The 15,103-nt window shown below is 31.9% G+C and overlaps 1 protein-coding gene across 1 annotated transcript in view; it reads right to left on the minus strand.

Moving 5' to 3' along the window:
- Positions 1 to 15,103, minus strand: part of LOC132743498 (myotubularin-related protein 13-like) — a 69,653-nt gene that overhangs the window by 49,033 nt on the left and 5,517 nt on the right. The window contains 4 exon segments of the mRNA XM_060732022.1: positions 306 to 438; positions 1,921 to 2,140; positions 3,335 to 3,589; positions 14,422 to 14,507. Coding sequence (XP_060588005.1) covers positions 306 to 438; positions 1,921 to 2,140; positions 3,335 to 3,589; positions 14,422 to 14,507 — 694 coding nt within the window.

Raw genomic sequence — 15,103 nt, forward strand, 5'->3', positions numbered from 1 at the left:
CTTTATAATTTGTCCTCTCTTTTTTTATCCTTAGAGATAATCAATTTTCATAGGATTTTTCATATATTTTTTATAGGACTAAAATCTTAATTGACATTAGAATTTTTGTAATTGTTTGATGATGTTATTTTGTTTGTTTTTATATATTGTTTACAAGGCTGCATTTCAAATAAAGATATATTATTTGTGTATTTACGATGGTTTCTTCTTGTGTCTTTAAATAAAGATTTTATTTTTATTTTTTTCATAGTGCTCATTTCTACTCAAAAGCTGAAAAAGATAAAAATAGATAAATAGATACTTACGTGTATTTGAGTGGATAATGCAGTGAAATGAGAGCGTGGCAGGCCTCGGTGAGACGAGAAAAACTTTGTGAATGGAAGAGAATCTTGTGGTCGGACAGGGAGAGTACAAATATATCTATCACAGTTTGTATTCCTGAAAATAATAATGTAAAAGTCAAAAAGTTATCATGCTAATAAAATGTACTAGAGGAAAATCTTTCTTTTTTTTGCATCAGTAACATTTGACTTCGACTCAATTGGCATGTAACCCACCATGGTTAAGTTACACCAAGTATCAACACACTAAAACTATAAATCCCTCACCATGATGAATATCTTAAATGGACTTGTCCATTTTTCAATCTGGAGAAAACCATTCATCATTTTAGTGAAAAGTTTCATACTATGTATTAAAAGAAAAGCAAAACAATGAAGACTATCAGGTGGCATGGTGTTTATGAAAGAAACTGAGAATTTTATGAAGGACAGATGGACTGAATGAAAGACAAACTAGCAACAACTGTAAACAGAAATTTTCTACTAATTTTGGGATTTTAAGATTTTTGTAAAAATGAACTGTCGCCTTAGCCCAGTAACGTGGGTGATATAATTCAATAGGAATTAACCATTATTGCACTAAATTTTCCTTGAGTTTAAACCTATCTGAAGAATAATTAACCTGGCAAATTAATCCAAAATGTAAATTTTGCAAAATTTTAGCCTTTCGAAAATGTCTGTATTTACAGTAAAATTTTTAGGTAGCTTTAAAAACTTATACAGTCAATTATAAAAAATAACACCATTATTTAATGAAACATGTAACACCATGGTTTCACTAGATACAAACCATTAGCCTCATTCATCAGACCACTTATAGACCATTTTACAACAGCCTTTAAAACAGATCAATTGAAATGTATGATTTTCACACAAAATATGCACTATCTATGCATAAATCTGCATCAAACAACAAACAAATTTTGTCTACTTAAGGAACTAGTCACTGGAACAAAACTGTAAGTACTACGCAGGTTATTCAGTCTAAATTTAACTTAAAACGATGGGAATAAAGAGAAGGTGACACCCACTTATTTTGAGTTTTTTTTCTGAAGTTTTAAATCCAGTATATAATTAACTATATAAGCTTGCTCAATTCTCAGGCATAAAAGGTGCACATCATTTCCCACAAATCAAAATTTAATAAATGAAACATATTGAAATTAAAAGCCGAAGAATGAAAATCAAGTACTTTATAATGGATAAGAACAGATTTTACAAATACATTCTAGTAGTGACATACTACATGTACTTTTTCATACATCATTTAAACAGCTCTTAAATCATAAAAACCAAAAGATTACACACAAAAAACAACAGAGATTGCAAATTGAATTTTGTAAAAGCATACAAATGAAAATGAATATTGATTCTAGTGAAATTTTGAACAATAAAAGACTGGGAGATAAGGTCTTTACCTACCCTAAGGCTTTTGCTTTACAAAACAAACCTAAATTTGCATAGGCTTTTGACAATGGCACTTAAATTGTGTAGGCTTTTTCCTCACAAATTTATTAAAACTCTTTCTGATACAGTTTCAAACCTTAAAATTTATCTAACAAATGATAAGGTTACACACCTAATTGCTCAAACAGTAATGCAACGGCATGTTTGGTAACAGGTAGGGTTGAACACAGCGGGGGTTGAAGAGCCTGTCGGTCACCGGCTCCGATGGAGAATCTAACTTGAGGACCGCCAGACGTTGGTGCTTGAACACAACCGATGATGTTCCCAACTAGGGTCTCGATGTCCACTGGCAGTTTGTCAACATATGCTGTATATATGATTCCGAGACAGTTCTGAAAATTAGAATAACACAGGTATAACATCACTGAATCAATAAATGAGCCGTGTCATGACAAAAACCAACATAATGGGTTTGCGACCAGCATGGATCCAGACCAGCCTGCGCATCCGCGCAGTCTGATCAGGATCCATGCTGTTCGCTATCAGTTTCTCTACTTGTAATAGAGTTGGTAAGCGAACAGCATGGATCCTGATCAGACTGCGTGGATGCGCAGGCTGGTCTGGATCCATGCTGGTCGCAAACCCATTATGTTGGTTTTGTTGTGACACGGCTCAAATGCATTTGGATTACAGTTGTTACCACATGTAAAAGTGTCAAAAGGTAAAGCCTGACATCAGGTTATATAATGTTTGAGATCAGATAACAGTCATATTTCATAAGTTAACTTGTCGTCAAAAACACTTGAATAAATTTTTTTTTGCCGGAATATGGCCATGTTTCAGCATACAACAGTAAATAATGCACCCAGACCCTCTAGGTATTTTTCCAGCCATCAGTAATTTTTCTCAGTTAATTGGGAAGAGGCCTTAGCCACTTGATTTTGGGAAAAATTATTGCTTAAACTGCTAATTTGGGAAGTAAAAAAAGGCAAGTTTAAGTTCAGATTTTTGGGAAAACTGGATGATTTTAAAGAAAATTTAAATTGGGAAGAGGCCTTTTATCTGAGTCTGTTTTATAAGCAGGAAAATCACTGGCCATAAATGCCCTATTTGGGTGGAAATGAAAACCCATTTGTTAGCTAACTGGATCACTACTGCACAAGGAAGATTTCAACATTTGATTTCATATAACGCTATAATAACAGACAGTTAAACAATTCCATACAGTAAACTTAACCCCTTCAGCAATTAAGGGTCTGTTATCTATAACCTGTACAAGGTTAAACTTGTTTCAAGTTACAACTTCCTTTAGTAGGTACTTGTCTTTGTAACAAGTACTGAATAGAGATACTGCGGAACTCGTTATAGTGACCCCTGATTTACTAATGTCCAATCTGATGCTATCCTTATTTAGCTAAAGCAGGCTAACTCATAGTGAAGCTATACCTGTAAATGTTAAGTATGTACATGTACCAATGAAAAAGGTGGAAAAACCCAATTTGGCCAGTTTCAGATAACATAATATTCTATATTCTAATTATAACTGAATATGATTGTGTAATAATGTAATAATGATTTATGCTTACTCTAAATGTTTCATGGTAGTCATGGCGTGTAATGAGAACTAAACTTTTTGGTGCGAACATCTGTGAATGGTGCGGTATAATGGCGTCCTCAACGTCAATATCCTCGTCATCTGGCTTTAACGTCATGGCAACCGGCTCGTAGAATGTCAGACAGGCACAATAATGCCGGTCTGCATCGATGTCGGTCAGTACCGACACAAAATATGTCGGCTGCTGTCTCTGACTTGACAGAACCCATCCTGTTGGCTGACAGAACTGAAATGTTAAGATAACAATATGATTAATTTAGCCATTTTTACCTTAACCAATATTTAAATTATTGTCACTCTCCGATATTTGGTACATGATGCCTCTTCTAATTTGTGAGATCTGACAAGAATTATCCGCAAACAGCATAAACTTGGATGCTAGAATTTGTGATATTTTAATTATTGTCCCACTTTGATATTTGGTACAGTCTATTGCTAATTTGTGGCATCTGACAAAAATTTATCCACAAACAGCACAAGATTCAGGTGTAAGAAGGCATTGAAGTGGCTGGTCGTACTCCTGACCTGAGTGGCCTGCCACTCGGCCTTAAATGTGGAGAATGCACTCTTTTCAGGTTATAATAAAATAGCCTTTTAACGAGATTGATAAAATGTAATATTCTTCACATGATGTTGATCGTTTTCAGTGAAATTAAACCATTTTCTTGCCTTTATACTTTCTTTACACACCATTTATATGCAAATGACCTGTTACAAGATAATTAGCTGGGGTTTTTTTTCCAGTATTAACATGTATCGGTTCTGGCTTTATAAAATCATGACTATTGTGATAGTAAGCATAAGCTGCATCAAATTCAGTATTAGTCGTAATACATTTCAGATACATCTTTCCAGAAATATTCTCACTTTACAACACTTTCCCAGGCTCATTTGATATGTAGTAATTCTATATAAAATGACAAGTTGGACAACTCATATACTGGGGTAATCCTATACAATATTATATATTATTCATGGATGTTGACTATGATAATCAATTTACATTTATTTACAGAAGTGGATTATAATTAATATACTATTCCCTGTTAGAGAAAGTCAAGTTTGTGACATATACATGGATGCGCGTTCAGAATGTCAGAAAATGAAAAAACCCTGAATTTAGCATTATGTTTGTTGGTTTTATACAGAAAATAGTGTGCTTTCAGGAGTACATGTAAAAAATAAGACCCTGAACTGCAGGCAAATGCCTGAATACTTGCACCAATATATTATCATATCACTGTAATCATGATAACTGTATGTCAAAACATTACGATATTATAATAATGTAGCCTCCAGTTGCACAATTGTTTGCATTTTGTGAAGAGACAAAATTCAGCAGATATTGTTAATGAAAGCATGAAGTTGTAGAAATAAAAAATACACAAGTTAAGAATACATCAATCACAAACATACGGTACAATATGATTCATATTATACTCATACTTTTGTATATACCTGTATATATTAAATGTATAATTTATGATATAATGAATAAACAACTTAAATATTTAGAAAATTATATATCATAAAAAAAAACTATACGAGACAGATCAATACTCAAAGACAATTGAAAATCTGTGGAAAATAAGAACATCGACCTTACACTGACTAAATATTAAAGAATAATGCAACAGACGGCACAGAGCGCCATGGCGGGGCATCGCTGGATGACGTTAGTCACTTCCCTTTTTTTGTCTGAATATATATCTGTATGTCTAATATAAAATGCCTCTGAAGAAGGCTCATTTAAGGCTGAAAACTAAGCTACGACAAATTCAAAATAGCATTTTCAATAATACATTCATATATATGGTATAATGTTAGTATTGATTGATTATAAATTTTTACATTATAATGTAATTCTCTTGTACACTCATCTACTTAGGCCCTCAATAAATATTAAAACCATTCAAACCATTAATTTATAGTTAATAAATGATGACATGCATGTACCATGTAAAAGGATTTTTTGTGATCATTTCTACCCATCTATTATTAATAATACTCAATAGAAAATCTGTAGTCAATACAAATATTGATCCGGAACGAAAACATTTATGATAATTTGAAACCTTTCTTTCAAATTTATGACAAAAAAGCAACAAAACATTTTGCTTTAAGCATTAAATGTTTCATAAAGACCTAACTAAAAGTTATTATAATACTAATTTATTTATTTGCTATAAGTCATAATATAAGTTCAGGCCAAAAACAGAATGTTTTTTTCAATTTTTTTTTATGTTCAGGTTTTAAGTTACGGCAACACTGCAAAGGTCTGATCTATGGAAACTTATCAGCTTTAATGGTGGTGGATTTTACACCTTAGGAACTGAATTATTTCCGGCACAAGCAAACCAGCAAGCTTTTCATCATTTCAAGCATGCCTGAGCTTGGAATAAAGAAAAGGCATTTCTGACCAAACATTGTTTAAAGTATTTTAAAAGCATCTCCAACCAAGATAAAAATAGTCATCCTTGAATAACTTGTATTTGTTTGTTTTTTGTCAGATTTTTTAGTTACACTCACACCTTAAAGGTGATATGGCAACTTTCTAGCTTTACTGGTGGAGCAAGATGTCTGGTACCACTCCATGAAATCAGACACCTGAGCAATACTACCAATGTTGCGTAAGCTCACCTTGATAGCTTCCTCATGTCAAAGTATCCAAAGTCCCTGTCAAGAATCGAACCTAGGTAACTAGTGATTCAAAGTCAATGACCTTAACCACTTTGCCATGCAAAAATAACTCATAAATAAATAATATGATAAAAATTTATTACAGCTACTCAATACATGTCAGGAAACATACTATTTTCTTATAACTTAGCATGATTTATGTAACCCAGTTTCTGACATAACTATGTGAAAACACTTTACTTCTGGGCCAATTCAAATATCAAATCAATTCACCACTGTAAGGCTACTGATTTATAATCTGACACCAAATTGTGTTGTATTCATTTTGTCAACTTCAGGGTAAAACATTCCTTATGAATATTTTATTACCCCCCCCCCTCCAACAGTTATTGAGACCAGATAATACCTGAGTCAACACTTGAATAGCCTGGTATTTTAAACAATAAATTTGTGATTCTATAAATAGATTTTTTTCCTTAAATAACCCAGGAAGTATAATGAGAGTTGAGTGACAAAAAATGTGTATGAAGCCTTCATATTTTGTTTTATTGCCTGTCACCAGCATATGTTTAAATACTACGCTTTCTTTCATAAGATTCAAACTATTCAGCTAGGTACATTGCACCCTTACCCTTCTAGCCACAACAAGTCTACCTATTTGACCAGTGCAGACCAAGTTCAGCTGACACAATCACAGTCTGCACTGTTCACTATTTAGTCAGACCTACTAGTACTACATTTAAGTTTGAAAGTTTCACTTTATATCATATGATGAATGGTGTTGTCCAAATTGAAAGATAGACAAGTTCATTTAAGATATTGAGGGTGAAATGTTGATAGTTGCTTATGTCACAAATGGGCTCTGATGTCGATTCCTACGTAAAAGTACGCAATATGCTTTTCAATTTCTTATTGTCAAGTTTGACTTATATACCAACCAAAAAGAAAAATTTGTAAGACAGCAAGAAGAAAATTCATTTTTAACTATCAAATTTCTTTAATAAAGCTGAGATTGATACAAGTAATTTAAATATTTGTCAACCTAGCTCCTTTAAATTTACATTCAAAATGCTACTGATGATTTCTTAATTACATTTTGTTTTATAAATAGCTGTTATATATAAATGTTGTTTACAAACTTGTCATTTTAGTGTAATTGTAACACTATACACATGCAGATAAACACTTTAAAACCACCTCAACCGCTGTTTGATCAACTGCAGTAATATTCTTCTTGTTTTTGTTTCCTTAAAATTATGGCATACATGTTTCAGGATGTTTATTACACATTTGTCAGGATGTTTTGATATAATTATTCTTCTAATGTCTAAATTTCATAACATTAGTCATTTAATTCATACATTGAGTCTCGAAATGGTTCTGTACAATAATTATCATTGCTTCTGTTTAAAAAAAATATATATATTTATCAGTCTACAGTATATAATTATATATATCATCGGTACAGAATTCCGTCACCTTATAAACTAAGTAGTCAATACAAAATATTGGGCATATTTTTTCTTTAATATTGATCAAATTTTTCTCTCAACATACACTTTTCCCCCCATATTTTTAGGATCATATTCATTGTGACATGTTATTATAGTAAGTCCAATGTTTGTATGATTGCTAAAAATCACCATTTTATGTTAAAAGAAAATATGCTGGTGACTGAACATTAAATATTACTAGTGGACTTTTTCACAACAGTGTATCAAATTTTTGATGACCAAAAACTTGTTACATGTATATCAATTTTATGTTAAAGGAAAATATGTTCGTGCCTTATATAAACATTATCCGAGTGGAATTCTTAAAAATGGCGGCACAAATGTGTGACAGTGTAACAAATATTTGATATATGACACCCGGGACACACCTTGCCTCATAAAAGAAACGTAGGTTACTACTTGAAAAAAGTATAAAGTCATAATGAGGTCAATATACATGCATGTAAAAGCCACAAACTACTTTAGTATTATGTTTGAAATGAAAGATCATCTCAAATAGCAAATTACTAGTGAACAAAAAACCGAGACTAAGAATGACTCGGTCATATGTCACTATTTCTCTAATTGGCGATAGATTAAAAGTGACCGTCATTACTGTATTGAGTGTACATATTGAAGATATCTTTATCTATAGTAAATAACAGATACATTGTTACCACAAATATGTACAATTTCCACGAGTAATTTGATCTCTTTTCTTAAATGATGAAAAACGACAAAAGTTTTATAAAATACCTGGCTAATTCTAGTACTGGTCAACAGGTCATCAATATACATGTAACTTGTTATTTAAGTAATTTTTTAATATCAAATGATTCTGATCTCAAATAAATACACATGTATGTGTTCATCTACATGTACAATATATCCTACATATAATGGGACTTATCATCTGACCATTCTTTTCAAGAGATGTGAATGTTGTTCATAGATTTAAAACTGTTGAGCATGCCTCCAGATGAGCGAAAACATTTCAATAAATCAAACTTGTGAAAAATGATTTTAGGAAAAATAGAAAGATTCAAGTAATAACTTACATGATATGACCAATTAATGGTGAATTTTTCATTATGTGTGACTATATTATTACTGCATTACTAACACAGTAAGGGCATTTTTTGCATATTTTGACCTCTATTTGTAATTAACGTGGGTTGTAAGTGCCGTTGATAATGTGTAATATACAATATTAATATACATTTAATTTCATTTTTTCCAAATTTCCATGAAAATTTACATGAATCTGGAGGCTTGCTGCTTTAAGGTACAGTCACTGACAAGCATTAACTCATTTACTTAAATACTATATGTCAAGAAAATTAGTCTTCAAGCTAAAAACATAAAAGCTGGGGATAAAATGATGCAGTGTAAATATCAAGGACACAAATTTTCGCATAAAGACTTTTCTGTTATTGACGTGTACTGCTTTGTGCTGGGAAATTGCAGTGTTTGGTGTACAACAATGCATGCAAATAAAGCTGTGTTTACCAAATTATGATTGTTTCAAGCCGAAAAATAAAGCGTTTCTATTGACCCGTCTCGCATTCAAATCTCGCAATGTCACGGGGGAGGAAGTGTTACACGAAGGATGGAGTTCTTATGATAACCTGTTCAGGAGTTCTTGTGATAACTGTCACGGAGTTCGTCGGAAAACATCTGTATCTACTACAAAAACACTCGTTAAAAATTGTTATTTTCATCTTTCAAAAATGAATTGAGGTGCTAAATTAAACTTTAATGATTAAGCTTGTTTTACATCTTGTATTATGTGTCAAAAACTTATTCACAGGCGATTTTTCATCGCCTCTTGCTTCAAATCTGGTAGTTTTCATTAAAATTTCCAAATTATTTGCCAATTCACAAGTTTTGACCGGTTTATTTCTGGTCTTCATCCTTGCCAGACATAATTACCTAATTATAATGCAAAATTGCAAACATAAAGCACCGGCTAACAGATTTATATCATATTTTTCAAATGTCCTGGAGTTCTTGTGATAACTCTAAAGATGTCACAGAGTTCTTATGATAACTTTTGTTATTGCCAGTGTGTTTCTTGCGCTTAATCACGGCACATTTTAGCATTTTTTATTATTCAATGATATTGTAAATCATTATGAAATGTAGAACGCTCATCCTTTGCGCAAAAAATAGGATATATAATGTTGGTTTTGAGTGAATTTTAGTTCAAGAGATATTATTTCTTACCCCCGTTTCTTTTTCATAGTATTTTTTTTTTGTTTGACGCAGATTTCGTAGACTGGAAAAAGGATTTATGTACTGGTTTCCTAGCAGTTTCCGGCTCCTAGCAGTATTCTGGCCCTTTATCATTTTCATCCAGGCATACAGTCTATTTTTTCTCAGTTAAGCATCTATGTTACTTCATCAATCAGAGAAACATTTGTTTTCTATGTAAAACAGCAGTTATAATAGTACAGCGATTAATATGTTTTAAAGTTTTGTCTGTTGTTTTAAGTTACATTAGAGAACTTGCGACACTTACAAGCAACGCCTGGAGAATTCTAGTTTAAATGTCCATGCACAATAACTGAATCCCATTCTAGGTAAATCACTACTTTTAAACAATATATTTGAAGACGACACGGAAAAATTTGGGAAGTTATATCTATTTGAAAAACCCAGCTTAACATTGCTTATTGGTACTGAATTATATTCAAAATAAAATAGGTCCGAAAAACTGCTATGAAATTTTGAATAAATGTGAGCAAAGGTGTTACATCTCAGGCATTTATTCCATAAAAATGCAAAATAAAAGAGCAACATTAAATAGAGGATATTTGTTTAGTTCAGTGTATCTTACACTAAACTAAACAAATTTTCTTTTTATTATATGCAAAGAAACGTTTAAAAAGACATTTAAGCATAGTACTTAATGAAAAGGGCGCCAAATAATAATACAACGTGACGTCATTTACGACGTCACGTCATTTAGTTGGTTTCCATTATTGTGAACGCTTGTATTTCACTGAAACAACGTACCGGGCTCAAATATTCAAAACAGTGAAATTATCAAATTGATAATTTCACTGTTTCAAACAGTGAAATTACCAGTTTATAAATCACTGATATATTTCTATAAACCACCGAAAAGCATGTAATAAAACAAGGTAATGCTGGACAGGTACCTAACTTTGTTCTATCAAAGTTTGCACTCTTCGGTAGACAGATTTTTATTTTATTTGTTAAAAAGTACGATTTGGGACCGGGAACTGCTATGAAACAAGTAGGGCATTTATGTACGTGATAAAATGCGCTTTGAAATACTCAAATATGGTATTTTCATGTATATTGTTCTGTCGATGTATTTTTCCTTTGCAATCTTAGTGGAGGAAACTCTGCTACTTTTGCTTTAATTGATAATAAAAATATAAAGTCAAACTTAGTTCGCTCGAACCTGGAGGGACAGTTCAAATTTGTTCGAGCCAACCGCAGTTGAGTTTTTATCATGTATCGTACTTTTTTTAGACATAGGTGTGGAAATTATCCTGGTTATATACTGATTTCTTATGGTATAAAATGATACAAATTACTTAGCCCTTAGGTAAGGGAAGCATGCCTATATATTGTCTGCTTAAGAAAGGTGGTTGCTTACTGAGAACAACGTGTACGTTTTGAGACATTTTTGTTTTGTGGTTTAAGCAATAATACTGCTAAATATCAGTGGCCGCTGGTTCAATCTTTACTGTAGATGATAGCCAATCACCTATTTATCCTTTGCAGACACTTTAGACCAACGTTTTATCCACATTTTTGTGCAAAGGATGATCGTACTGCATTTCATAATGATTTACAATCTTACTGAATGATAATAAACGCCAAAATGTGCCGTGATTAAGCGCAAGAAACACACTGGCAATAACAAAAGTTATCATAAGAACTCTGTGACATCTTCAGAGTTATCACAAGAACTCCGGGACATTTGAAAAATAGGGTATAAATCTGTTAGCCGGTGCTTTATGTTTGCAATTTTGCATTATAATTAGGTAATTATGTCTGGCAAGGATGAAGACCAGAAATAAACCGGTCAAAACTTGTGAATTGACAAGTAATTTGGAAATTTTAATGAAAACTACCAGATTTGAAGCAAGAGGCGATGAAAAATGGCCTGTGAATTAGTTTTTGACACATTATACAAAATGTAAGACAAACTTAATCATTAAAGTTTAATTTAGCACCTCAATTCATTTTTGAAAGATGAAAATAACAATTTTTAACGAGTGTTTTTGTAGTAGATACAGATGTTTTCCGACGAACTCCGTGACAGTTATCACAAGAACTCCTGAACAAGTTATCATAAGAACTCCATCCTTCGTGTAACACTTCCTCCCCCGTGAATGTATTTGACAAATGGTGTAATTTGAATGACAAAGCAGAAATGTAAGGTTAACTGTTGTGTCTCCCAGTCTGATTTAGTAAATAAACTGAAAATTCTAAGTTTAAGCCAAGAAAAATATAAAATAAAAGAGTTCTGTGGCTTTACTTATCTTAGGAACCTTGCTTAAATGTTTTTTGTTGTTTTTTTTCAAATCACAGTGTTCACACCAACTCTGTAATGGTCATGACTATGAAATTTTTTGTTTCAGGTACATGTGTACCATCAGGCAACTGGACCCTGGCTACAAATATCATAGCTGTATTGGTCTCTCATATGAAAGAAAACAAAATTCTTAGTAAACCCACAGCAGAGGGGGGTCCATACTCTCACTTCCTGAAAGTGTGGAAAGACCTTCATTAAGCATAGATACATTGTAGTATACCCACAGCAGAGGACATTAACTAAGCACAATTTCTGAATTTGATGTCAGCAAGCTCATTAATTTGCATTTACATACATGTAGCTCAACTTACTGTAATAGTTATATAAAGTTTTAAATAGTTACATGTAAACCAGGAAATAAAATAAAAGTGTGAAATATTCATAAACAGATTTGTCTTGGTTTTCTTGAAACCATAATTTTTATGATAAAGAATGAATAAGAAAATTTATTTTCCATGATTTCCTGGTGCTGAAGGATCAACCATTCATGGATCATGAAAAAATGGCATAATGTATTTTGTTAAAAGAATCTTTATTAAATGTGGTTATTGCAGGAAAATTTTGGTGAACCATACAATGCCACATACTTAAAATGATTTTTTTTTAAATTACAAACTACAATATATAAATTTTTTACTTGTTAAACACTTGTCAAATACATTTAAATGAACTTTACTTTGAAAAAAGTGTCCTTACATAATACAAAGCTGCTACAAATAAATTATGTTGAATAACCCAGCCCATCCACCCCCCAGAAATAAAATTAATATTCAAAATATATTATTTATATATTATTATATAATAAATCTAACTGTATTTATTTAACCAATACCTACTTTATTTTCATACCCCAGTAATGAATGTAGGAATGTTTATTTAAAACAGATTACATGTGGGGGATTTCCTAATCTATTTATTATCCTAGTTACAACATTATACACCTTGTGTTTACCAGCAACTTCAGACAGCCTGTGTATCAATGGCAGCTGTTTCTATGTTAATCTTGTATCAATCATACAATCACTATGAAACCATTTAACATTGTGTATCTGTAATTTCATGGCTTCTGACCTGAATCTGAATACACAACACTTTGGACAAGTGATCTTTCTTAAACATGTTCTTGAGTGCTAGGAAGAATTTTCATTGTGAGGAAAATACAAATTTCTTAATTTGAGGAAAAACTTATTTCATATTTAACATGAATTTTTTGTTACATGATATATACTTAAAAAACTTTTTGAATGTAAAAATTTATATATAATTACTATATATTCATGAAAATATAATGCTGTCTTGGAACAGTCTTCTTTTTGATTTTTTAATGCAAAAATAAATAAATATACATTGTATATAATATAATAAATCATATTCATCTGTCTTCTTTTTGATTAGCCCTAATCATCTATGTGCCATAAATTTACTATTTTCAAATTTTTGAAAGTTCTGTCAATTATTTATGTGTGGGATGCAAATATCAAGCTGTAGTTTAAGATCTCTGTGCTAATATATAGACAAAACCTAAAGATCACATAATACACAGTAAACTATACATTTATAAAATGTCATGAAAGATGGTGTTAGACCAATGGCCTAAGTAATGAAAGGTTTCTAAAGGCAATTAATTGCATCAAAACCCCATGGGCCTACATGATAAAGAGCTGTTGTCAGTATTCAAGAACAAACAAACTCCATATATTGATCTGTTCTAAGATCTGAGTAAAAAAAAAGTCAAACTTCAATGCATAATACTAGGGTAGATACAGGCAAAAAAGAACAAAATCCAAATTCATATCAACATGTATATACTTCAACTTATCAAAATACAACAAATTTAGGAAATTCAAACTTGTAACTCTTACTCATTTTATTCTATTTCATATTTCTTAATTAAGCTTGAAATTGATAGTGAAAGAAGTTCTTGAATCTTAAATATTAAACTAAACACTAACCATTTTTCCACCACATCGAATTACCGGCCAGTATTGTTGTACAAGAAATCTTTTTTACAGACCCAAACAGGGCTCAAAGCCTTCATCCTTGGGTTGACAGACAGACACTTATACCATTAAGACTTAAGCCAACACTCTTCCTTTCCCAAACCCCCAAGTTAAAATATCAAGTTTAGCCCTATACCTGCCAGAATAGAAAATGTTTAACCTTTCCCACCAGTAGAACCAGACCATGCTCCACATCCATGCAGTCTAATCAGGCTCTAATTCTGCCTGGTGACTTACTTTTAGTTTAAATTATCATCAGGATTTACCCAAAATTAATAATAGATAAGCTCATTTAATAAATTCAGCATGACAAATCAGTTAAGGGTTGATCAATGCTAATTTTACTTACTAGCTCTATACCCTGAGTGAATGGACATTGTGGCCAGTCCGTCTTGGGGAATCTCTGTAGGATTTTGCCGCAACTGGAACCTCCCCCTGAAAACAAAATATAATAACAAACATGTACTTTGTAATCTAAACATAGAGTTCATGCATGTATGTAAATGTTGAAAATAAAGTTTAAAAGAAAAGGAATAATAATAAATTAAAGAGATTCCTCAAAAGCAGTGAAAAACAAGAAGAAATAGATGATAGGGATTTGAACCCAAAGCAGTGAGGAACAAGTGGTTGACCATGGGCACTCTATGTGAGATGGTTGTCCAATGTATTTTAATTTTGAATTGAAATAGTTATTAGTAAAATAGCCTTGACAAATATTTTCCTGCTGACCTTGAGAAAATGTTCAGTGATTCACACTTAATATTAATATATATAATCCATTTCATTTTAATTTCCTTTTAACATTAAAGATTTAACATGTATTTTGTGGCTTAAATAGTTCCAATATTTGTTGTACATGTAAACAATTTATATTCAAACATCTAGACTCTTTAAATGCATGAGCTCAACCTTGACTTTATATGTGTGTATGCCGTATGTGTATATGTTAGCAAGTCAGCAATTCCATGCAGACTTACAATCATCACACACAACAGGGCCTGCACACAACTGAACAATACAGGTCAATTTAA

This window comes from Ruditapes philippinarum, unplaced genomic scaffold, assembly GCF_026571515.1.
Source record: "Ruditapes philippinarum isolate M1 unplaced genomic scaffold, ASM2657151v2 ctg258_1_1_1_1, whole genome shotgun sequence".
NCBI classification, from domain to species: Eukaryota; Metazoa; Mollusca; class Bivalvia; order Venerida; family Veneridae; genus Ruditapes; species Ruditapes philippinarum.